Here is a 23,974-nt window from a genome sequence, read left to right on the forward strand (position 1 = left end):
GCGACGATTGTATGAGTATTTACCCGGTATGGTTCATAATGAAGGGGTTCTTGGTTCTCGGTATTGGGTGTTTTGATCGGATTTTAGCGTTGATGTTCCCATTTGAAAAGTCTATGTAGTATTTATTATTTAAATAGCTTAATTGCATTTTCATCACAATTCATACCAACCAATTCCGTATCGTGATCTTTTGGCATTCTCCCCGAATGAATCTTGCCTCGCCCCCTGGCTTTTCACGCATGGCTCATCAACAGGGTCTTTGGGGATAGACGCAGCCTGCCAGAGGCATTGCCCACGCATCACTGCAGGCATCACTGATTGGGTCTCCGGTAGTTGCTGCTAGCGCATCGTTCTTGCTTTAGCATCGAGCGTCCAGGCCTTCCAGGGCTTTCCCGTAGACCTGGTAATACTACTAGTTGGAGAGCATGACGTGATGAATGACGTTGTGGCTGCTTGTAGAGGGGGTGCTCGCCCTTAAGCTCTGCGCCCGACCCCGACGTTTGGAATATGCAAGATCAAATGCCAACAAGAAGGCAGAGAAGCCAGCCCCAGCCAAGACCCGTTGCCCAACTTCGCAACTTCCTTGTTTAATACCCTCGTCTTGTGGCTAGTGGCGCTTACACAGCAACAGAAGATCTGCCGGGCTTATAGATCTGGGAGATCCTGCAACACCTCATTAAATACTTACTACCTAGTACAGATCCCAAATATCCCCTATCAGTCGGTTTCATTATTGCCCAAGCTTCCACTGCCAGATTGTGTGGCGCAACAGTCTTTCTGTCGCAAGGTACACCATAATGTCGCGAACATTGCTGCTATGTTTTATTCACGGGTTTAAGGTAAGCTACCTGTGGCGTGTAAGTCGGAACTGTGGCTGACATGATTACCAACAGGGAGATGACGATACCTTCCAGAACTTCCCGTTGGATCTGAAGAAGGAAGTGTTGAAGAAGCTGCCCGATCACAGTGTGGAATCAGTTGTGTTTCCCAAGTATGAGACGAAGGGAGAGCTGAAGCAGTCCACTGAGCTGTTCCTCGACTGGTGAGTTGAAGTCCGGAGTGCGTGGTGAGTAGGAGTGTCGAGTGTGGATTCTGACGATACCCTCTGCAGGCTGAAGGAGAGGGTGATGGAAGTGCGAAAAGCGCACAGCGAGAAGCCATGGCCACCCAACGACCGCAGTGTGGGTGTCATCTTGGTTGCGCATTCCATGGGGTGAGCCATGCCCTGGGAAATTGCAAAATGCATGCCATTCGCTAACCGTGCTCAGAGGATTCATCGCCGCAGATTCACTATTCTCCGTATTGAATGACCGCCTTGCCAATGCCGACGAGCAACATGAAGATCACATCTACCCTCCGATCCAGGGGATCTTGACTTTTGACACCCCCTTCAACGGCTTGGCGAGATCCATGTTCGTGTATGGCGCTTTCTCCAACTACCAGAAGGTCAGCAGCGTGTTCAACGTCATGACGGCCCTATCGGCAGCGCCAGCAGGTCTTAGCAGAATGGCCATGCAACGCTCAGCAGCCGTGCTACCAGCCGCGCGCTCGACGCGTTCGTCCTGGAAAGGCTGGCAGCTTATCGCACTGCGTACCGGGACTGTTGGTGCCATCGCGGCCGGAGGAGTTACGGCCTACATCCACCGCGAAAAGATCATGGAAGGGGTGCGCAACATGCGCAACCTCAACAAGGAGTCGATGAAGGAAGGGGTCAAGGAAGGGTACCAGAGCAGCGTCGATGCGCTCAGCCAAGGGCTGGCGTACATCAACCGCGGCAACGTCGGGAAATCGTTCGAGTACCTCTCGGAGCACTTCACCTTCGTGGGGTCGCTCATGAAGCAGCAAGAGCTCAACCGCCGGCTCGAGCGCATGGGCGAGCTGAAGGGCGTCGGCATCCACAACTTCTACTGCTCGCTCGGCGAGAACGGCGTGTGGTCGGGCGGCTACTTCGTCCCCGAGCGCACGTTCTGCGCTGTGCCCGACAAAGACCACCTAGCCAACCCACTGTTCTCGCGTCAGGTCATCAAGGAAGTCGAGGACGAGATCCAGGCCCATATGAGCATGTTCCAGCCGGAGAAGAACGAGAAGTACGCGTCCATGACGGAGGAAGCTAGCAACTATGTTGTGCGCTGGTTCGACGACGACTCCAAGATCGAAGACGACGCCAAGTTCGCGACCCCGCCGCCGCCGGAGCCCATCGAGCAGCCCGTCGAGACGGACGCGGACGGGACGCAGATCCCCAAGACGGAAGAGGTGGCCCGAGCAGAAAGGGCCGAGAAGGAGGGCGAGTCGTCATCACGGAAACGGGACGACGAGGCGGCTGGCGGAGAAGACGGCGACGACCTACCGTCGCCGCTCGACATCGCGGCTGCTGCGTCCATGGTTCCCCTCCCAGACGATGACGACGCAGCGCCCGCGACGCTGCAAACGGGGGGCGCCGACGACGACGAGCAGAAGAGGACATACATGCGCTACCTCTTTGGCGTCGCCCAGTCGGCCGGCACAGGCCTGGCGTCGTACGTGCCGCGACAGATGCCGGACATGCCTGCGATGCCAACGATGCCTGCGATGCCTGCGATGCCGGCCGGGCCCAGCTTCAAGTCGCTGATACCAAGCCAGATGCCGAGCATGCCGTCGGTGAAGGTCTGGGGTGCACCGGCTGCTGCGGAAGGCGCACCGGCTGCTGCTAAGTGAAGCTACCCCACGTTGGAAGGTTGGAATTCCGCCCTTGCCTGACCAGATCGGCTACCACAGGCTACCACGGCTATCTACGGCATGCAATAAATAGCAATAATCAATAAATACATAAATGGCATTCCCCGAATAAGAATGAATCAAACACAACCATAGACTCACTCGCTTAGTTCACCCATCGAAAGACCATGCCCGTCACCGCCTTTGATTGCAAGGAGAAATACCGGTACCAGAATGGGTTTGATTCCTACCTCGAGTAAGTATCCGTCGTGTTGCATGCTGTGCACAACTCGATCGCTCACTGCCTCGCACTGGCCAGGACCGAGTCGGTAAAGGATGCATTGCCCGTCGGCCAGAACTCCCCACAGCAGCCGCCCCACGGCCTGTACGCCGAGAAGCTGTCCGGCACCGCCTTCACGGCGCCTCGGCACGAGAACAAGCAGTCATGGCTGTACCGCATCCTCCCTTCGTGCGCCCACCCGCCGTTTCAAGAGGACACGACGGGTCCGTTCACGTCCGACAAGCCCTACAGCGCCTCCAAGCTCCAGTACATCCCCAACCAATTGCGCTGGGACCCCTTTGACCATGACGAGCAGACCGACTTCGTATCCGGCCTGAGACTCGTCGCGGGGGCCGGAGATCCGACCCTGAAGCAAGGCATTGGCATGTACATCTACGCCGCCGGGAAATCCATGGACGAGCGGACGGCCTTCTACTCGGCCGACGGCGACCTGTTGCTTGTCGCCCAGGACGGCGTGCTGGACGTCCGCACCGAGCTCGGCTGGCTTCTCGTGCGGCCCATGGAGATCTGCGTCATCCCCCGCGGCATCAAGTTCCAAGTCCATCTCCCGAGCGGCCCTGCCCGCGGCTACGCCCTCGAACTATACCAGGGCCACTTCGTCCTCCCCGAACTGGGTCCCATCGGCTCCAACGGCCTGGCCAACGCCCGGGACTTCCAGGCGCCCGTTGCCTGCTTCAGCGAAGACAGCGGCGCCACGGCGGCCGCGGGCCCCAACACCTACACCATCACGGCCAAGTTCAACAACACGCTGTTCGCAACCCGGCAGGCCCACACGCCCTTCGACGTGGTCGCCTGGCACGGCAACTACTACCCCTACAAGTACGACCTGGGCCGCTTCAACACGGTCGGGTCCGTTTCGTTCGACCACCCGGACCCGTCCATCTTCACGGTGCTGACGGCGCAGTCGGACCACGCCGGCACCGCCGTCGCCGACTTTGTCATTTTCCCGCCGCGCTGGATGGTCGCCGACGACACCTTCCGGCCGCCCTGGTACCACCGCAACACCATGTCCGAGTTCATGGGCCTGATCAGCGGCGTCTACGACGCCAAGAAGGGCGGGTCGGGCGGCTTCATGCCCGGCGGCGCGAGCTTGCACAATGTCATGAGCGGCCACGGCCCCGACGCCGACAGCTACGAGGGCGCCCGCAATGCCGAGCTGAAGCCGGTTCATTTCGGGAAGGGGAGCTGCGCCTTCATGTTCGAAAGCTGCCTCATGGTCGGCGTCACCGAATGGGGTCTGAAGACGTGCAACAAGGTGCAGGATGCCTACAACGATCACAGCTGGGGCGGACTCAAGGCTCACTGGAAGAAGCCGGAGGGTGCCAACACGAATGGTCATCTGCTTGATTGAGGCGAAAAAATGTGGTTTGAGCAAGCAAGTATGTATTTATTATAATCACCTCGAGGGTGGGAGGGGAAATTGCCGGGTATCTCATTAGCTTTGTAAATGATCCATGGACTCATACTCATACATGATCTTTTGCGACCCTTCATTCTGCTAGCTTCAACTCAGGGTAACTGGGAAGTGCCCAGCCACCCTTGTCCTCGGGCATCAGACTCAGAACCAGTTTATCAATCTTGAGCGAGGTGATGAGCCAACCGACCAAGTGGAAAAACCAGATCCCCCATGCAGTCTGAGGGGCGCCGATTTTGGGCGCGCCGGGGGGGCAACTTTTGGATCTCGCCAACGAATGGACGCAGGACCCGATCGTAATCCTCCAGCGCCCCCTGAACGTCGTCGTCGGTGTGCCGCGCCAGCTCACCAGCCAAGACGTAAGCGCCGACCAGGGATGCAGTCGTGCCGCACCCCGAGACGGGGCTGGGGCAGTACCCAGCATCGCCCAGCAGCGTCACGCGGCCCCGCGAATACGACTCCAGCTTCACCTGCCCCGCCTCGTGGGAATAGAAATCCTCGGTGTTCTTGAGCCCCTCGAAGACGCGCTCACGGCACCAAGCGTCCGTGTCCTGGAAGAAGTCGCGCCAGATCTGCTTCTGCTCGTCCACGCTCTTGTGAGCGCCGCTCGTGGCCGCGCGCAGCTCCGCGCAGCTGCCGGGGTCGTTGCAGAACAAGTAGCACTGCGTGGTAGGCCGGTCGTTGGCGCGGAACGCGATCATGCGTCTGCCGGGCATGTGGTAGACGACGGCGATGTCGCTGTCCTCGGCCTCGACGCGCGGGACCGTGAAGTAAGCCGTGTAGCTGTGCACGGTGTGGAACACGTCCCGCCCGGCCTGGTCGCCCCAGGCCTGCCGCCGCGTCCGCGACCCTTGGCCGTCGGCGCCCACCACCAGGTCAAAGCGGCGTTGCCGGCCGTCGCTGAACGTCACGTCGACGCCGCCGCCGCGACGTCCGTCTTTCTCGTGGGTTTCGATTTGCGAGATGCTTTCCACCGACACGCCGAACTCGTACGTCACGCCCGCCCCTCCCTGCTTTCTGGCAGCCTCGGACGCCGCGAGGCTCGCATCGTACAGCACGCGCACCAGATCGCCGCGCATGATCTCGTATTCGCTCGTGAAGGCCTGCTGGCCCTTGCCCGTGTCGTTGACGGTGAGCTGGAACTTGGCGCGGCCGGCTTTGTCGACAAAGGCCATGCCGCGCTCGTGGACCACGACGTCGCGCACGGCGCCGAGCAGGCCCATTTTGCGCATTACGGGGATGCCCTGCGCGCGGATGTCGATCTGCTGGCCGCCCGTCCGGAGCTCCGCGTAGCGCTCCACTACTGTGATGGTGTATCGCCGGGGGTCCGCGCGGAGGAGCAGCGTGGCCAGGGCTGGGCCGCAGACCCCGCCGCCGACGATGAGGATGTCTAAGGGCATGATGGGCAAGTGCAGGACGGTTTGTTATGATATGTGGTAGTAGGGAGGAGATACCAGGTTGGCATGAACCAAACGGCAGCGTGAATTCCTGGGCTTATAGTGTAAATGACACGCGGCCTTTGTTGCTATGCTTCGCTTCACAAATAGGCAACAGCTCGTATTGGTGATAGGGATTTATGAGACTAGGGTGTGATATTGTCCTGCAGGATTTGATGCAGGGCAAGTGGGGGACGACGCCAGTAATCCGTACGCTGTGATTCATTATATGGATATCAGCCATTCCTTTTAGTTCAACCCATGATATCCCTATGGCCTAGAGGTGCAGTAAAACATCCATAGGTACGAGTACGGGCTCGGTGTTGACTGAACCCCATAACGAATTCGGTACCGATAGATTGGCGGCTGTGATACAGAATGGTGGTGATAGTCTACGACGTCATTCATACCAGTTGAAGGTAGACAAGGGACGATTGGGGGCACTTAGCACCAAGCTAGAAATAGCGCCAGAGACCTTGTCAAGCATCGCAGCCGGGCAGTGAGCCCAGAATGTAAGCCCAGCTCGCTTCGCTCGGTCCATAAAAAAGACCAGTTCGGCAATTTGTCACACGCGCTCTCGGGGCTCGGGGCTTCTGCTCGGTAGCCAACCATGTCCGAAGTTATGGTTGTTTGGCCGTCCAGTTGAGAGCGATGTGAATGGCAAGGCCCCCCGTTTCAAGTCGGGTGGCTTTTTGGATGATCAAAGTTGTAATCGAGAGCGTTGCCAATTACGTACTTCCATAGACTTCCCCCTCAGTCGCGTATTGAGGCAATTTCCCTGTTTGACTCTTCGTCGTAACTAGTCCCCGTAATATCGCTGCTCGAACCGACAAGCTCCCAGGCGCCTTCGACCCTTTGTGATCGCCTCAGTAACAAATAGTACTGCCATCAAATCTTGAGCGCCGAGCCGGAGCATAGTTAAGTCATGGTGGGCCACCCCGCGTTCGTTGACGGGGCATACTCAATAAGGAGTAGATCGAGACCCGGTATGTCGATTTGGTCCGCGAATCAGTGGCCACCTGCTCTCCCATTGAGCCGGCCGTCCAAGCCGTCCTCCTGTCTCGGGAACCAGCTATTGGTGATGCGCCACTGCGACGTCGGTTCCGCCAGCTCGATGTCATAGCGGACGACCAGCGTCGCGACTGCCTCGTACGCCTGCAGCAGCGCGAGGTTCTTGCCGATGCAGACGCGCGCGCCAGCGCCGAACGCAGGTCCGCCGCGTTCATTGCTATCAGTTGTACATGGTACGGCGGCTCCGGCTCCTCCACCCCCTGCCAGTGCTCGGGCCAGAACACGTCTACGTCGGCGCCGTATACTGATGTATTGCAGGCCATTACGTAAGGATTAATGCCAACGATGGTGCCAGCGGGGAAGAACATACCATTTTCCGCTACTGCCGCTGGCGCGTCATTCCTGTTGCCGCCGCTGGTAGGGACAGGAGGTATCACGAGTCCGCCCTCCGGAACATACCGCTCGAGGTTCATTGCCACGCCTGGCAGCATGCGAGTTGCTTCGCGCATCACAACTTCGAGATACGGGCTCAACCGGGCGTCGCGCCAGGTGACGGGCTTGATCTTGTCCTTTACGATTGTATCTAGCCCCTGCCGCAGCCGAGCCCACACGGCAGGTTGCTGGAGGATGTAGTAGAACACGGAGCGCAATGGGACGGCAGTAGTTTCTGCCCCTGCAAGAAGGTTGATCATCAAGTACGAGATGATTATCGTATCATTGACGGTTTCGGGTCTGACTTCTTCATCTAGATGAATTTGTCAAGATAGTCTGGTTGAGACGGGTCATGGTAGCTACCATCTGTGCCCTGGTAGCGGTTAATGAAATGCTGTATGGCGAGATCGACTACCGGCGCAAATGAGGGAGGCCCGATCCTATGTACTGGATTCTTATCCAGCCAGTAGTCCAGGACGGGGATCTGTCCCACGGCGGCGAAATAGTCGGTTCACTTATTGGCGGCGTACACAACTCCGTTGAAGTCACATCCTTTCTCTAGATACCCAATTAGCTGACTGAATGTAACTGTCTCAACAACATTGTCAACATGAGGCTCAAGGGGTAGCACACCATTCGTGGAGTAATGTACTTCGAGATAGGCTTCCTCCACCGGGCATGGATTTCCGGACCCGTCTGACTGAAGATGTTATACACAATCTTCCCGTTCACTATCGAGCTCGATCCGCGATAGAACTCTGTCTGGCCAATATATTTATTTAGTGTCATAATTTGTCGCCCTGACTATCGACGTGGAAATTCTGGTGCATACCTTGTCCCATTGAGCTTTCGTACTGTAGAGCATCTTGCTCAACTCAGGCACATCCAGGTCTAACAAGTTTGGACCAAGTCGAATGACATGTCCATACTTCCTGTGGAGCTCATGGGTAACAATATGCGGTTGGCCTCGCCAGGCTATATACAGTCGCCAGGGATTCGTGAATTCTAGTTGTTATCAGCTGCTAATTCGCGTATCGAGTTGGACGATTCAGGAAGCAGAGGGGAGTAGGAAGAGGAAGAGGAAGAGGAAGAGGAAGAGGAAGAGGAAGCCGGACTCACTCGCAAGGATCGGGCCTGGATACTGTTTCAATGGATCTCGATGATGAAGAACGAAAGTAAAGGATATAAGTGCTGTCAGTAACAAGACTGCCCACAAATGAGCATATTCAAGGTCTGATGTTACCCCCTGCAGGCACTTAGAAGCGTGAGGGTAGAGTTCATAACGAGTTGACATGGGGTAAGTACCATCACTCCAACCAAATCAAACGCCCATGGTAATTAGTTGGGGAGGCTTGTATTTTGTAGGTCCTCCAGCTTAGAAATCGGCGGGGACTTTTGTGACTACTTCGACTTATCAAACGGCCAGGCAGCTTGGCCGGAGACTAATGCGTGTGACAGGATATCTCATGCAGATGGCAAATCTATTGATTGCCACCGTCTGCTTGGGTCCGCTGCCCGCTGTTGAGGCGTTGGTTCCGAGATAAAGGTAGTATCCAGTGTTATTGGTTGTTGCTATTGCATGCGATGTACCATCCAGAGACCCAGCAGTTCGGTAACGACTTATAACTTCTCTCGCGCTGAAATCACTAGCCATGCTGTAGCAAATAAGGCCACGAGCACATCTCTGGCCATCACACGGATTGAGTGCATACAGTAGCAACGTGTGTAAATGGTTTCCTATTGAGTGACCCGTCGCTTCGACTATACAACCCAAAAGTGCGTATATAAGATGGATACAGAGCATTATAGGCCGAGTACAGCCTCATCCACACCGTCCAGCTCGGAGGGAAATTGATGAATCCTGATACAGTCACCACCTTCTGCCCTGCTGCTCAGTCCGTCTGGGTCTGGTTGGGTCTCCTTTCTTATGGGGACTTGAGCAAGAATGACAGATCAAATATTGTGAAGAGGGTATAAGGGTATCTCGCTCATATCAGACGACAGTGGTATCGTTCCTGGCTGTCCACGTCTCCGGTGTATCCCATAGTTTTTCGTTGCTTGATTGAAACCACCTGCACTTCTGCCAAATGTGTACTCTATGTGAACGCCCTACGGCAAGATGATAGGTGGGCGAGGAGGCGAAACGTTTGCCCTGATGTGGACTCTATCCGGCATTGCATTGATGATGGTGCTTTTCCGACTGTACACACGTCTTGCAATTCTTCGATCCGTCGGTGCGGATGAGTATGCGTATGCCACAGCGGGAGTAGGCAACACCCCATGAACAATGTTTGGCGTCGCGCTTTTCAATTGATAACTGTCGCACGGAGCTCTTTCTTCCTATACACGGTATTCACGGACGTCTCGGTGCTTTACGGATTTGGCCAGCATCTGCAGACATTAAGCCCAAACAATGCGGCTTCGGCAGTCTTTCGGGAATTGATGTGCCAAGCAGCAGCCGTCATAAAAATGACGATGGCTAAGATTTCTCTGGCGCTTTTCCTCCTGCGCATCGTGGTGGTTGCGTGACAAGATAGCCATGTGGATTTCGATAGCCACTCTCTCCATCATCTCGGCCTCAGTGTCTGTGGTGTAGTGGCCACAATGCCGACCAGTCAGCAAAATCTGGGATAGGGAACGGGTAGAGGGGATTTGCGATAACCCCTTGCCCCAGTTGCTACAACGCTTGGCTGTGAGTATGTCGAGTGCGCAGTGTAACATCAAAGCGTGAAAAGATCACGATTGCTGGGAGTATGAGCCTGGTGATATTGTAAGTTCATACCAAGCTTCATTCATGCCTGCGCCTCACTGACACTGCAAGCGCTGGGATGGCTGGAATAGTAAGAACGGTGGAGCTTGGCGGCCTTGACAATCCAAACTTCACCTGTAAGTCGTCCTGTCTTGTGGAACGTTGGGCGAACTTTGAGAGTGGCAATTGTGGTGGGACAGACGACACGGCGCCCTTGATTGTCAGGTCTGCCGTCGAGATAGCGGTGATTATGGTCTGTATAGTCATCCCTATCGTCCGGCCCTTGTACAGAAGGATTCGCGAATCCACCAGATCACCGTCCTCGTATCAGAAGCATAGTGCTGGTGGTGATTGGCCTCAGCGCGATTCTTCCTCGCTACATCTGCAAACCGTCGGTAGCAGTTCAATGCACGGCGGCGGGCCTTTGACGCCCAACGACTTGCTGAAGCGGGACATGAAGCTCGGTCTCAAAACACTTGCCATCACGCAGGTCATCAGCACCAAGCCCGGGCAGGAGGAGATTGAGATGCTTGGCGAGGAGTACCGAAATAGTGTGAAGGTGACGGGCGATGTTTCCGTCTCACGTGAATGAGAAGCAGATTGCAGAATCAGCCTTCGCGTTCTTCACGTACGTTACTAATCTGTCGAGACTGGCAACTGACTCGCCGGTGGTGTGTTGCGCTGATGAGCTGTTACTCAGATGCAAGTGATCTTGCGTGGCTACAGGTCTCTCTCTCTCTCTCTCTCTCTCCTGCCAATCGAACGGGTGAAAGCCCGCGTGACCGTCTGCGGGCGGGGCTGCGGGGTTTGCTTGGAGCTTGGAAGGTTATCATCTGTCGACCTCTTTGCGACTTCCTCCATCTCCAAACGGCAATAAAGCTTGAGTGGGGCTTGCAGCTCTGTTGCAAGCTTAGGTACATGTACAACTACAGCTGGGTATATGGTATCATTTCTGGCACTGAATGCACCGGCGAGAACTGGGATGCAGGCAGTACCCAAGCTTCTGTAGTTCAGATCAGTGAGATTCATCTCTTCACAAAGAGCCAGGTTGCCATCAAACCCGACCGTCGGTTCCCAGGGACGTGGACCAACCCGCGACTTCCGAAGCCAATAACAGGCTGACATCCGAGATTGCCCGACATCGGTCCACCCGCAAGCACTGAGCGGTTTCGACTTGGCTGTTCTCAAGCAACCGCATCACTCGGCGCAGATGGCGCTGGATTGTACCTCAGATCCGAATCAGGTACAATCAATTGCAACCTTCACCGGCCTCGAAAGGGGGTCGGCCATTACTCCGGACGCACAGTGGAAGCTCGCAGCGCTGGACCAGTTAGTGGATGGACCGCTGAAAGGACGGCGGGACCCCTCTTTAGCCGCACACTGATGGTGGGTCGGATCCTTACTGCCCACTGCCTACCCCAGAAAATAGGGAATCTGGGGAAGTCGCCCATCCTACCCGGTCGGCATGTCTCTGCGCTGGGCCATGGAACCAAGCCGGATGGGGCAAGTATGATGCGAGGATGTTGTCGAACGAGGTCAAACGATGTCCAACAGCTGAGTGGACGCGCATGTACCTGAACTTAGCAATTGTCACGCGATCATACCACTGCAATTGCCCATTCTTGCAGCCTTCCCCTGGTTCCCTCTGTTAGTATTCTACCTCCTCCGCCCTCTGCTCCGTACCCCGCCTGACGAAACCATACTGATGAGACCACCAAGGCCAATAGAAGCTCCAAACGCTAAAGTTGATGGACGGTCAGCTGCCCTCCCGTGACTGTTGATCCCAGCCCACCCACTTACATCCGGCCCAAGTACCCTCCCTATACGCCCGTGGAGCGCCGATACATGCGCCCCGTAGACACGCCATGTACTGCATCTCTGCCTCTCTGCCTCTCGGCCTCTCTGCATCGCGGGATTTCGTAGCTTCCCTTTGTCATCCCATGCGTGTGTCAAAAGGTACCATTCTCCCTTTGCTCTCCCCGTCCCTTTTTCCCCTCATCGCAATAATGATAACCCCGTCCTTCCCCGTTCGCTCCTCGGTTTCCCCCTCTTAATCCCCCATCATCATCCTGTTGTTCAACACCTTCCATCATCATCACCACCAAGTCTCTTGTTGGTACTGCCTCGCAAATACCAATCAGCCAGTCAAGCTTCCTACCAGTAAACAGCTACGGGTCTTTGCCTAGCTCTTTACAGCAAACACAAACATCCAGCTTTGCCAGATATTATCTCCTGCTACCCTCTTCTACCCCGCGTAGAAGACTACATTTCCCCTCCCTAGTTTCTCTCCAGATCACCACCAGCCATCATGACGGAACCGCTCGCCAAAGTCGACTCCGCCGTCCAAGGCTTGGAGAACAAGATCACGTCCCCGGTCAAGGAGAAGCGTAGAGCGAGCTCCTATGCAGAAGGGGTTATGAACATCGAGGAGCTGAGTAAGTCCCTTCCCCACACTGCATGTCTAGGGGGGACGGATCTACTGACAGTGAAATTAGAGACAAACCGTACTCCAATTGAGGTTGCTATTGAAACTCAGCGGACAGGATGGTAAGTGTATTTCACTCCTGGGCAGGCCAATGCTTATTCCCCCTATCATGTCGATGCCTCTTACTCCGGGCCCCGTTCAATTACCCCGCACTCGACTGACAGTGGCCAATAATATAGGAAGATCAACACCTCTTCCTCCACGGTGGAGGAGAAGGAGATTCTGTCCAAGCATCTCACTGAGCCGCCGGTCAAGAGGATTGATCTCATGACTTCTCTTGGCATGAAGATCACCGCGCGGAGCATGAAGGGCGTCACGATCAAGGACGCCCTGGATGCGATTCACAAGGCAAATAAGAAGAGGGTAAGCACAGCTATTCCTACAAACACCTTGCTGCACCCATGAATAGCTGATATACGTCTTCCCTGGCTGTGCTAACTGTTCGATGAACAGAGCGACGATGAGCTTGAGAAGCCGTACTTAGAAGGCTTCGAGTGGGCTGCCAACAATCCTCCCGCGTACTTGACCAAGGACGAAGAGATCGAGAAGTACAAGGACGAAGAATGGACTGTCCTGCACATCCGTCTACAATCCACACCGACCGTGTCGAGCTCCAGCGGTGGAGGTAAGAAGAAGAAGAACAAGAAACATGACGATGCATAGATGCGCGACTCGCATCCGGTGCAATTACGTTACTGCACGTTGGTGAGGGTAGAAGATCTTGGAACAAGTGAATCAGTGTGTAGGGACCAACAATTCAGATTTGTCACAATCAATAAGATGTTACTGTACAGTGCAGACGCCTGTATAGTTATTCTCTGAGTCCGACTCTATCAAGATGGCCGCCGTGTAAAGTGAAATGCAGATGGAAACACGCCGTGATGGGTCCAGAGCCGTGTATGTGATGATGGTGATGTGAGCCATGTACGTGGTTGGAATGCCGTTTTACATATAGTGCTGACCACTGGCCAATAGCGCCCAATGCACTTCGGCAACCTCGTCATTCTTCAAGCCAGTCGTGGTCCTGTCGAAGCTCTGTCGGATCCATCTCAGCGGCATATATACGTGACCGGATGCTAATCTGTTGAATCGTTGCTCTTCTTATCCTGCTCACTAGTATCTTCTTGGTGGCTACCCTGAGGGATGGCATAGGTCGGGCATTAAACCCGTCTAAACTCCGAACTGTGGGGAGATCTTCATCTCCACTGTACTGCTCACAGGCAGCCATCTACAGATCTTTCTCTGCTTGTGGCAATTCAACAGCGCATCCTAACCTAAAAGCTAGCCGACCGAAGAAGGTTTGCAATATTCCCACTGTGGAATACAGCGGGCAGCTCAGAATGCCACATTCGCATCTGCGCAAATCCGCCCAGCCGCCATCCGATGAGGAGGGAGAGGACTTGGAGCCTCTGGAAGACAAAACCGAGGCGCTGACGCTTCGGTCTAAGAAAACAGAGCGCGCGCAAAAGAGGCAGCAACTCAAGGCGAAGAAGCCCAAGCCCGCCCCGCGCGGTCTGCTTCTGGATCTGCCATATGAGCTTCTCTTGGATATTTTGTACCTGCTGAGGCCCAGCGACATTTTCAACCTGCGCCGCGCAGGTAAAGGGTACGACGCCTTCATTACGTCAGAGGAGTCCCGGATCGCCCAGCATATCGTGTCTTGGCGCTACAGCTGCCTCGCTCAGTGTTTCCGCCTGCCTGTGCTCATCCGCGACATGCAGCACCAGCACGAGCAAGGTAGTGGCAGCAACAGCAACAGCGAAGAAGACGGAGAAGACGAAGATATCGACATCGTCTCCATATTGCAGAGCAGCGAGCGCCAGGACAGGCTTGGTATCCACAAGCGGCCCTATAGCCACGTCCCGCCCCCCGACCCGGCCGAGGTATGCACATGCTTGACGTGTGTGCTGCGCTGGTCGGCCCTGTGTCTAATCGTGGACTTTGCGCATTGGCAAAAGGACTTGGACCAGGGTGAGCCCCTCCCCTCCTGGGCGCGCAACGAGCCCGTCCCCGAGTGGAACCGGCGGCTCCTCGCGCGCAACGCCGACGTGGTCCGCAAGGCTTTATCATTGCACTTACTGCGTGGCAGCAGCAGTCCCGGAAGGGAAGTGGGGGGTTGTGGCATGCGCGCCTCCTTGAGGCACACCTCGACTCGACTACGAGGGCCAACCGCCGCCACGCCGCCAACAAGGGCAATAAGCGGCGGCGCTTCCAGATGACACGCGAGGACGCCGACGCGGGGACGGACGCCTTCCTCGAGCGGAACGGCCCGCCCACGTTTGACTTCCCGTTCCATCGCGACAATTACTACATGCTCGAGGCGTACCTACCGAACCGCGCCTGGATCGCCGAGAGGGAGAAGTGGATGTACGTGCCCGCCACGCAGCACGACTATGACATACAACAGGTGAAGAGGTGGGCTGTCGACATGCGGGGAAAGAGAGAGAGAAGAGTTGCGCCTTCTTCTAATCAGGGGCAATTGACAACGACAACAACAACTAGGTGAAGTAGCCGGGTGTATGTGGTGATGTGATGAGATTGGACAGGACTAGTTGAGATAAAATTCAAATCACTCCGCCAAGAGTAGCTAGAAGTTCCGGGTGATAAGTACAACAGCCAACTATATGTACTCATTGCTACAGAGGCCCGATCATCCCGGGACGTCGATGTGCTCCTTGTCAAGAGCAATGATCTTTCGATTGAGTGTTCGCTCCGCGAAGTGGCTCTAGACAATTGCAGTCCCGAATCAGACATCTATCATCATATGTCAAGGGTTACGCCTTAAATGACGAATTCTGTAAATCATGCTTTGATATGATTAACACGCCTTCGAGGCCGAGGCCGTTCTTGTATGGGGCCAACACACCCTTGAATGGACTGCTTTCCTGCGAGGATACGATTATATTCTGATGTACTCTATTCTCGGCTGGGTCACGCTCTCGCTGACATACAGTCTTCAAAGTCTCTAGTGTATAGTACTAGAACTTCCGTCACCTAGTTTCCCTGGACCGCCATCATGGGCCACCGAGCATATAATTCCCACCGGGAGGGCGACGAAGTGTGGCTGCTGGCGGGCGCCGATACACCCATCGTGCTCAAAAGGCAGGGTGAGGCAGGCATATTTCGGATCGTAGCCCCGGCTTTCATCAGCGATGCCATGGGTGGAGAATTGTGGCCTGATGGTGAAAAAAGCTAGAGCATATCACACTGGTTTGATGGCAAAGCTCTTGGAAGGATACCGCCCGCTGGCGCGTGACCGAAACAGAAAGCTCTCGAGATGAGATTGACGGAGCTTGTTGGATGTCCCATCTCTTCTACTGAAGATATACGCTCGCAATGTTATTCAATCGAAAAGTCACAGTTGACGGAACAGAATTCCTATCGTCGTACAAAATCAAGATGAAAATTAAAACTTTAGAAACCGTCACAAATGGTATCACAGTCGTTTGCGCCGCCCCTCACACCGCCCCTCAATCTTGCCATTGTCAATACCCGAACCCCCGACACAACCTTGTCCCAGCCTTAAACACCCCCGTAACCACTAAGGGCTCCCTGGTGATTACGGCCCGTCTCGATCGGGGTTATTCTTTAAGATACGCCTTCTCCCCGGCCCGGACCTCATTCGTCTCAGCTGTCGCTATCGAGCCACTGGCTTTCCCTTTAATGTTACTCGCATTGGCACCCATGCCAGCAACACCGCCCTCACCACCAAGTGGCGCTGCAATCTTGACATTGCCCGCCTCAATGTCTCTTGTCAGTTGATCGAGCCTCGAGACTTTCTTGTACGGCTTCCAAGCTGGCCGGCCGCTGTCAAAGATCTCATCCATCTCCTCGAGCGTGAACCCCTTGGTCTCGGGTGCCAGAAGGCTCATGTGAACGAAGGCGGCCCCGTTGAACGCCGCGAAGATCATGTACATTTTCCAGTTGATGTTCCACAACAAGGGTGGGACCGCAAACGCCAGAATCATGTTCCAGAACCAGTTGGACGCCGTCGACAGCGACACGGCCTTGGCCCGCACCTTGGAGGGGAAGATTTCGGCAGGGTACGTCCACGAGGTAGGTCCCCACGTTGTCGCGAACGTCGCAACGAACAGGTACGACATGGCCACGATAGCCGACGACACTGGTTTGTTGTCCTTGGTCAGCCACGTGATATCCTTGTTATCATCGGTCCGGGTCTTGTCCGTGTTCGCCTGGCCATAGACAGCTTGCAGGGCCCCTATGTCGTGCAAAGATGGTCAGCCAGCCATTATTTGATGAATTAAAGGATGCATCAGAATGGAAAGAACAACATATGTCTTACCCTCAATAAACAGGAAGGTCATCATTAAGAAAGCACCGATGATGAGCGCGGGCCTGCGACCGATCTTATCAAGGTACATGATGGCCGGTAAAGTCATAGCCACGTTGATGATGTATTGGATCGAAGCGGTTGCCAAAGGCGAGGCGATCTGCGCACCTTTCATAATATATACGATATAGTACATCATGATGTTCATTCCTATGCATTGAAATTAGAATTCATCGAAAATTGGTGAAGGGGCGGACACCCAGTGAACATACCACAGAGCTGCGACCACATTTGCACACTCATGCCAAGCAGTACGCGCTTGAAGATCCTCGGTTTTGCCAATGCCCGAAAGCTTGAGATGGCCTCCTCGCGCTCGAATCTCAGGGCTTCTTCGATCTCCTGGTACTCAGCGAGAACCTTCGGGTGGTTAGGATCACCGTCGCCGTGGAGGCGGGCGAGGACGCGAATGGCCTCCTCCCAGCGGTCCTTGGTGGCGAGCCAGCGGGGGCTATAGGGAAAAAAGAACAGTCCGATCAACAAAATAAAGGCAGGCACCATCTGGACACCCCAGGGGATACGGAACGCGGCCTCGGGCTGGTTCGGGTCATCAGGACCACCCCCGACCTGCGCCGCGCCGTATTGGATGAAGAATTGGATCAGGATGCCCCAGGTAATGGCCCACTGCTGCAGCGACACGACCCTGCCCCGGATCTCTTTGGGCGCAATTTCGGCCTGGTACACGGGCACGATCGAAGAGGCAATGCCCACGCAGAGGCCTGCTATGACACGCCCGGCGCATAACATGCCGACGCTCTGAGATGCGCACTGAATACTGAGCAAGAAACGCATTTATCGAGTCAGCGCTTCATGAGCATCGTTGAAGAGCCCAACCTAGGCCCAACATATAAATTTGGAAGAGTTGGCTTACATTGAGCCAATTATCCACAGCACGCAGGAAATCTGCAGGGATATCTTCCGAGAGAATCTGTCAGCCAGAAACGAGCTACATAGCGACCCTGTGGTGGCATATATTAGTTAGCATACGAGGGTTTAATGCTATGCGTTCCAAGCTGCAGCGACATTGCTACTCACCGACAAGGGAGCCCGCTGGCATGGATGCCGTGATCCCACCCTGAGCATATGATACGGGGTTGTTGAAGTAGCGGGTGTACGCCTTTGTTCCCAGCACGCCGCTCATGGAGCTGATATCGAAGCCGAACAATCCACCGCCTGATTAGATATAAGCGACCGACACAGCAACACCGGAGAAAAAGGAGACGGCAATTGCGAAGGAATCCTCACCAATGGCGGCGAATGAGCAGATGAAATAGACATTAGCAGCTGATGTTTTCTTGCTCATGTTGGTGGAGAGAGAGCTGCCTCATGGCATGAAATGATGATAGTTGATGGATCGAGAAGATCGAAAGGATCGAGGAGAATACTGCACAGACAGACTGGACCTTGCCACATGTAAGCTTTTGGGGAAGTTGGAAAACCGTTAGGCTCAACAAGTGCGTGGGAAGCGACCGGTATATACTATCCATCGACGGGCGAATTCAACATGATGGTCCTAGGATGGTGGCACAACGTGAGTGAGGGTGGGCACAGATTGTAGTCAGGGTGTCGCAGTCGAGATGCGCCCCTTGAAATCGAGCAAGGGTGATATTGATTGCCTGAACAAAGATGTAGCGAGAGTCGAATGAACGAATGCGATGGTGTCGATCTTGGGCCTTGAGAAGCAAAAGAGCTATCCTCTCAGGTCTCTTCCCGGTCCTGCCACCGTCTCCAGGGAGGCCGCAGGGTGCATGCAAAGATCCCTCCCGATGCAGTCCAGCCCTGCTTTTGGGGTCACTGTCGTTTGCCGGTCCTTGTTGATTAACGTCAGTCCAATCACGAGGAAATCCCCCATCCATGTTAGCTGCCCGGGACCTAGGAAAAGTCGGCTTACCCAATTCGACGGCTTCCTGCCAGGCAGAATGCGCTGCGAACGGGGTTGGGAATCGACGCGCCTAGACCAAGACCGGCCTTGAAGCGTGAATGTTGTCAGAAACTGCGTACCTTGACGACGGCTTGATCGGATGGAGGCAAGGAAAGGCAGGGAAGGCATGGGTATGTAGGTAGGCAGGATACATGGATGGCTCGATGGAATATGTACCTTACACACAGGCACCGCACTGGTTACCCCAGGTTGGGCGCATTAAGTGGCTGACCGAAGCACCCAATGGCGTCGTCTTGTGTCTTAGAGCAAGAGTAAGTCGCAGTTCACGGCGGTTATTTAACCATGCGACGGACAAGTCGGCTGAATGCATAAGAAGTAAGAGGGCCACGGAACTGAATGAACCTGCCGATTGCTGTCTGTGTCTTGTTGGATACGCTGGTTTCGGCCGGTGATAACAGGGAACCGAGTCTCGGGCGGTTTGAACAGCCTGCAGGCTGGGCCCTACATGCATACTAGCAATGCACCCCTAGCGAGAGTCTCAATCGTAAACCAAATCTTAGACATTGGCGCAAACATGCGCGTACGGCGAGTGGCGTGTGTCGGAGGTCCATCCGATGCTGGAGATGCGGTGTTGCTTGAGGTACACACGTGGCCGGCAGCAGCAAACGGGGTCGAATCGCCCTGGTTACCGTGGCCTAGTCCAAGGCGGAGGAAGAATTGTCCGGGTCTTCCATCGTCATTATCCTATCGGCCAACAGAAGAGGCAGGGTTCTTGTTGGCTGCACAAGATTGAAGCTTTGCATTTTCGTTGCATAATGGATGCCTGCCACGACCGCCAAGTCAAGCGGCTGAGAAGGGGGACACACAACCGATAGTAAGGCCGGTGAAGCACCGAATGTTGGAGAAATATTTACACAAGATATCATTTGCATTTGGTAACGCTGAAGCCTTTGGCGGGAGTTGCTTTGCGGGGGATGCGGGGTGGGCAGCCTTCCCGACATCACTGCACTGCAAGGGGAATCTCAAATGTTCATTTCTACCACCCTTTTCCCTCCAATGTGAATGGTTCGTGATGAGTATAGAATGGCATGGCTGCTGGCCGTGCGACTGCTGAAAATTTGTCCCACAGAGCCCCTGAGCACAAGAATCCAAGCTTGTGCAGATGTACAGAGTAGGACATCAGGAATACGGCACATTGAGTAACCTTGTGGCAACACAGAGCTCCGTGCCAGCTGAAGCAAAGTAAGGTCCCGAGCCCATGCAATTGAATATCCTCTCCACATCCAGGAACGAGTCCCAGACTGCAGTGAGAAAACGGAGGCCGTCAAACTTTCAACGTAGAAGTTGAGAGGTTTGGAAGCCCGGGGGGCCGAACGAGGTCAAGATCACATGGTTCGTTTTCCTAACGCAAGTCAGCATGTTCATTCCAGGCAGATTGCCGGTTAAAATGCTGCATAACATGACACGTTAGCTAGCAGGAGGTTATTCACATGACGGTCACCCCACTGGGGCATCCGTTTCCAGAAGCAGCTTCTTTCGCAAAAATCATCTTCATTAATCGCCCTTGCCGCTTGGCAGACCATCTCGTGGTAACTCAACGCAAGGGATGTATGCTGTTGGCAGACTGTGATAAGAAAAACCACAGCTCAGATCGTCCGCCCCTATACTACATATGGTGCCGGGACCTGGTCAGAAACGTTTAGCTCTCGAGGTGTAAGCCGTTGGTCATGGCCAGGGCCAGGAAATGCCTGGGGGTATCTGCAAAGCAAAGAACTTCCGCAAACCGGTAAACGCCGTGGGTCGTAAAGGTCATCTCGTCCGCCCTCCCTTTATCGTCTCAGACGAATTCAGTTCCGTAACGCCGGTGGTCCCTCGTGCCTCAAATCCGGAGGGGGGATTACGCCAGTAGGAAACAGATGCGACCGTAACAAATGACTCCTACTAGGTCACTTTATTGTAGTCGATGCCGTGAGGGCCAATGGCCGGGCGGTAATTCGGATCCGGTGGAGCGTTCATTTCCTCGTCCAGTCCCTGGAGAAAATCGCGTTGTCGCTTGAAGGACGAGTAGTTACCGGCAAAGATGGGAGCCAGAATAGTGCTTTGCCCGTGGACTTTGAACTTAGGGTCGCCATTCGACCACGACAGCTCAGCCATTCGCTCTTGGAGTGCCACATATGTCTCCTTGAAGTTGCGTCTAATCACGGAGAAATTAGAGGAACCGCCAGAGATATCGTTGGCTGGGTTGTTGGGGTCAATAATCGACAGACGATCCATGTTGCGGTACACGATGTCCGAAGCGTCATTCTGCAAAACGTGTAAGCATTGATGCTGTGGGTATATTACTGGGTGGGACAAACATACCTTGCCAACCTCGCGGGGTGGGCTCAAGGAGATAGCAGTGGTCTCGTAGTTGAATCGATTGCCGTAGTAATCGAAGAATTCCATGAGGCATTCGCCAAGATGGTGTTCAGGAATCATGGATCCGCTTTGCACCTGTGGCATCTGGTTAAGTAGGTGGACAACCATGCATATGACAGAGAATCCTCCAATGCCACCGTTCACCGGCTCGTTCAGACCTCGCATGCAAAGAAAATGTTTCAGCACTGCAACCAGGATGGGCATTGCTGGGTACTTCTCTTTCCAGTCTGTAAAGGTCTTGATGGCTTTGACGCCATCATACTTCTCAAACGAGACATCAATCTTGAGGCCAGTCCAGTTGTCACAGTACTTCAGGAGTGGGACCTTGGCGCCGACGATCACCTCAATCTCGTTCTCATAAGCCACTCCACGTCCCTCTAAGAAACGGGACATCTGCCACAGCTTGGTCTTGGAGTTGTATTTAGCGAGTCCCGTCTTAAGAAAGCTCTGGGAACAAATGACAAGGTCCATATCAGCTGTGGGGAGGTAAAGACCTGACATGAAGGAACCAAAAGCGCGGATGCTCGCGTCATGCCACTTGAACTTGACGAGATGGTTCAACCGGCTCACGACTTGCTCACGAATGCGCTGTTCGAAGTCGCGTGGTTTGACGTATTCATGGAAGTCGACTAGTTCCTTATGTAGTCTGTAAACGGTTAGAACAGTGCTACCTCGTAACGTTGGGTGCATCGAGCTACATACCTGACGGACATGGAGGATGTCATAGAATGATCGACCTCGGCCCACGGACAGGCGTCCTGACCGGGAACCGGGAGATACTCGCTGATGATATAGCCAGCCGTCTTCATCTTGGTCACCTTTTTGAGGGGTGCATGTGGACGCTTGATACGGTCGTCAAAGGTGCGTTTGCGGCTACCAAGGGCGGTAGAAGGACTGAGCTCCACTGCAGTGGCTTGCGCGTTGCGCTTGGATTGAGCTTGCACAACTTGGGCAGCAGCGGCAATTGCGTCGTGCTTAGGTTGGGTTCCGCGATCGTAGCCGACAGCAGCGGCGATTGCTTCGGGGTTATTGCGCAAGTGTGGGGGGCAACTGGGCTATTGCAGGATGGCCTCGCAAGTGCGGCGGGAGCGAGTAAGGAGCTGCGGGCGAGGGTGCAGCAACTGTAGGAGCCATGTTGGTTGGAGCTAAGGAAGACGATGATTGTGCATCGAGGCTGTTGCCAGTATTGATATCTTCGTCCTCGCCGTCCGAGAAATCGCAAGATATGAAGTCTGCGGCCTCAGACGCGGTGGTTGATTTCTTGGAGTCGGCTTCGACGCGTGCCTTGCGGATTAGTTGAACAACATCTTTCTTCTTGCGGGCTGTCTCATCCGGAGGTGGAAGGGCAGTGTAGGGGGTCTGGGTTGGACCATCGAGGTGCCGCTTCATCAGCAGCGCTGGTGGGGCCCGAAGCCACACGGGCGCGTTTGGCCGCAGGCTCCTGAGGTTCTGCATCCGAATCGTCCGAAAACTCCATGGCTGCCTCGTCACTGTCGGACAGCTCGTCGACATCTCGGTAGGTTGCTCTTCCATTAGAATCCCCGAGTATTTCTTCTACATTTTGGTCATGTTTCTGGTTCAAAAGCTCCCGTTCGGCCGCCTTTTTGGGCACGTATTTGTAACCACCGCGACCTCGGTAGTTGCTGCCACGACCGCCTCGGTCGTAGCGCATGCCCCGGGCGGCAGGCGGCCGACCTCCATTACTGATACCATTGCGCTGAGGTCTGTAGTCATCGGATGGATATCGACGATCATTGCGATCGGCGCGTCCTCCATTGCGACCAGAGTCGTACGAAGGTCTGTATGATTCGAAAGACTCCTGGACGCCCGTGGGGCGGTTTACGCGGAAGTCGAAGTTGCCTTGCGGGGGGGCGGTAGTCATCGCGCTGGTCGCGACGGTAGTCATCCCGGTGATCCCGATTGCGGGTGTCATGTCGCAAATCAGAGAACCCTCCGCGAAAGACTCGAGAATCCGAGTTCTGCGAAGGAGCGTACCGGTCACTGGACGCAGGGGGAGGAGGGGGAGGCTGGTGGTACGAGGATGAACCGTGGCTTCCAGCGCCTCCATAACCTTGGGTACCAGGAGGCGGCGGTTGACCCGACGAAGGTCGATACCGAGACATGATAGGACTCGCTGTGGTACCGGAGATTGGGATATTTGGTTGTTGGGGGACCTGGGGGGTTGGTTGATGGGAATGCCGCGCTCTCTTTATGACGCGATTTCAAAGACTGGCTTGGGTGCTTTGGGCGGAAGCGCGACTTCTTGCTTGATAAAGTACTTTTTTTCACGGCTGCAAGGGGTACCTCCGTAATTCCCATGCGCTCATCGTTCCACGATAACCGATAAGCGCATCACGGTCTTATCGGCGGGGCTTGCTGGCTCCAACTAGGCAAGAATAGGACTAGCGGCCTCGAGGCGGACAGACCCTTGATGCTTGCAGCTGAATATCTCTTGGAATGACCAAAGATCCGATGACGAGAGCCCAAAGGACCTAGCGACGCAGGCGTTGTCTTTATCGCCTTATTTGGCATGTATGGCAAAGCAGACTTTTATAATAAAATTCACTATAGCATAGCAGTACATGGGTTCTCCGGAAGCACTGTGGAAATATCGTTCCTTTAGCTGTGGTGCAGGTGGAAGTTTCACAAACCAGTTGCTGGTCTTTAATACCCGACGAAGAGTGACTCACTAAGAGCAATTCCAACTTATGCGAATAATTCCGATAAAAGGGCAAGTGTCATCATAGAGTTCGGTGCGAGGCATTACCATTAGAAGGAAGCATCAATACAAGCAAGGTACATCT

At 54.7% G+C, this 23,974-nt stretch overlaps 10 protein-coding genes across 10 annotated transcripts; 6 read left to right on the forward strand and 4 right to left on the reverse strand.

The window, feature by feature from the left end:
- Window positions 1-797: 797 nt before the first annotated feature.
- Window positions 798-2,694, forward strand: PG998_005121 (uncharacterized protein; the record flags this gene model as incomplete). Its single annotated transcript, XM_066871939.1, has 4 exons — window positions 798-839; window positions 894-1,042; window positions 1,112-1,213; window positions 1,269-2,694. 4 exons carry the CDS (start codon window positions 798-800, stop codon window positions 2,692-2,694), a joined length of 1,719 nt encoding a protein of 572 aa, XP_066732036.1.
- A 188-nt stretch (window positions 2,695-2,882) lies between these two features.
- On the forward strand, window positions 2,883-4,346 carry PG998_005122 (Homogentisate 1-2-dioxygenase; the record flags this gene model as incomplete). The annotated part of the gene is made up of 2 exons (XM_066871940.1): window positions 2,883-2,950; window positions 3,014-4,346. The coding sequence occupies 2 exons, from the start codon at window positions 2,883-2,885 to the stop codon at window positions 4,344-4,346; spliced, it is 1,401 nt and encodes a 466-aa protein (XP_066732037.1).
- A 139-nt stretch (window positions 4,347-4,485) lies between these two features.
- PG998_005123 (FAD/NAD(P)-binding domain-containing protein) lies at window positions 4,486-5,809 on the reverse strand (the record flags this gene model as incomplete). The annotated part of the gene is made up of 2 exons (XM_066871941.1): window positions 4,486-4,629; window positions 4,685-5,809. 2 exons carry the CDS (start codon window positions 5,807-5,809, stop codon window positions 4,486-4,488), a joined length of 1,269 nt encoding a protein of 422 aa, XP_066732038.1.
- Window positions 5,810-6,853: 1,044 nt separating this feature from the next.
- Window positions 6,854-8,153, reverse strand: PG998_005124 (cytochrome P450; the record flags this gene model as incomplete). Its single annotated transcript, XM_066871942.1, has 4 exons — window positions 6,854-7,160; window positions 7,223-7,601; window positions 7,868-7,988; window positions 8,121-8,153. The coding sequence occupies 4 exons, from the start codon at window positions 8,151-8,153 to the stop codon at window positions 6,854-6,856; spliced, it is 840 nt and encodes a 279-aa protein (XP_066732039.1).
- A 1,254-nt stretch (window positions 8,154-9,407) lies between these two features.
- On the forward strand, window positions 9,408-10,629 carry PG998_005125 (uncharacterized protein; the record flags this gene model as incomplete). Its single annotated transcript, XM_066871943.1, is given in 6 exon segments — window positions 9,408-9,532; window positions 9,619-9,813; window positions 9,826-9,878; window positions 9,904-9,984; window positions 10,024-10,058; window positions 10,075-10,629. 6 exon segments carry the CDS (start codon window positions 9,408-9,410, stop codon window positions 10,627-10,629), a joined length of 1,044 nt encoding a protein of 347 aa, XP_066732040.1.
- A 1,716-nt stretch (window positions 10,630-12,345) lies between these two features.
- On the forward strand, window positions 12,346-13,185 carry PG998_005126 (uncharacterized protein; the record flags this gene model as incomplete). Its single annotated transcript, XM_066871944.1, has 4 exons — window positions 12,346-12,472; window positions 12,533-12,584; window positions 12,702-12,885; window positions 12,976-13,185. The coding sequence occupies 4 exons, from the start codon at window positions 12,346-12,348 to the stop codon at window positions 13,183-13,185; spliced, it is 573 nt and encodes a 190-aa protein (XP_066732041.1).
- A 677-nt stretch (window positions 13,186-13,862) lies between these two features.
- Window positions 13,863-15,491, forward strand: PG998_005127 (uncharacterized protein; the record flags this gene model as incomplete). The annotated part of the gene is made up of 3 exons (XM_066871945.1): window positions 13,863-14,573; window positions 14,612-14,929; window positions 15,357-15,491. The coding sequence occupies 3 exons, from the start codon at window positions 13,863-13,865 to the stop codon at window positions 15,489-15,491; spliced, it is 1,164 nt and encodes a 387-aa protein (XP_066732042.1).
- A 47-nt stretch (window positions 15,492-15,538) lies between these two features.
- PG998_005128 (uncharacterized protein) lies at window positions 15,539-15,718 on the forward strand (the record flags this gene model as incomplete). The annotated part of the gene is made up of 1 exon (XM_066871946.1): window positions 15,539-15,718. One exon carries the CDS (start codon window positions 15,539-15,541, stop codon window positions 15,716-15,718), a length of 180 nt encoding a protein of 59 aa, XP_066732043.1.
- Window positions 15,719-16,103: 385 nt separating this feature from the next.
- PG998_005129 (uncharacterized protein) lies at window positions 16,104-18,173 on the reverse strand (the record flags this gene model as incomplete). Its single annotated transcript, XM_066871947.1, has 6 exons — window positions 16,104-16,741; window positions 16,826-17,023; window positions 17,086-17,638; window positions 17,742-17,773; window positions 17,906-18,043; window positions 18,116-18,173. 6 exons carry the CDS (start codon window positions 18,171-18,173, stop codon window positions 16,104-16,106), a joined length of 1,617 nt encoding a protein of 538 aa, XP_066732044.1.
- A 2,520-nt stretch (window positions 18,174-20,693) lies between these two features.
- PG998_005130 (uncharacterized protein) lies at window positions 20,694-23,076 on the reverse strand (the record flags this gene model as incomplete). Its single annotated transcript, XM_066871948.1, has 5 exons — window positions 20,694-21,056; window positions 21,114-21,816; window positions 21,873-22,225; window positions 22,293-22,529; window positions 22,588-23,076. 5 exons carry the CDS (start codon window positions 23,074-23,076, stop codon window positions 20,694-20,696), a joined length of 2,145 nt encoding a protein of 714 aa, XP_066732045.1.
- Window positions 23,077-23,974: the final 898 nt, after the last annotated feature.

The sequence above is a fragment of the Apiospora kogelbergensis genome (assembly GCF_038363985.1).
Source record: "Apiospora kogelbergensis strain CBS 113332 chromosome Unknown utg000003l_segment0_segment0, whole genome shotgun sequence".
Taxonomy (NCBI): domain Eukaryota; kingdom Fungi; phylum Ascomycota; class Sordariomycetes; order Amphisphaeriales; family Apiosporaceae; genus Apiospora; species Apiospora kogelbergensis.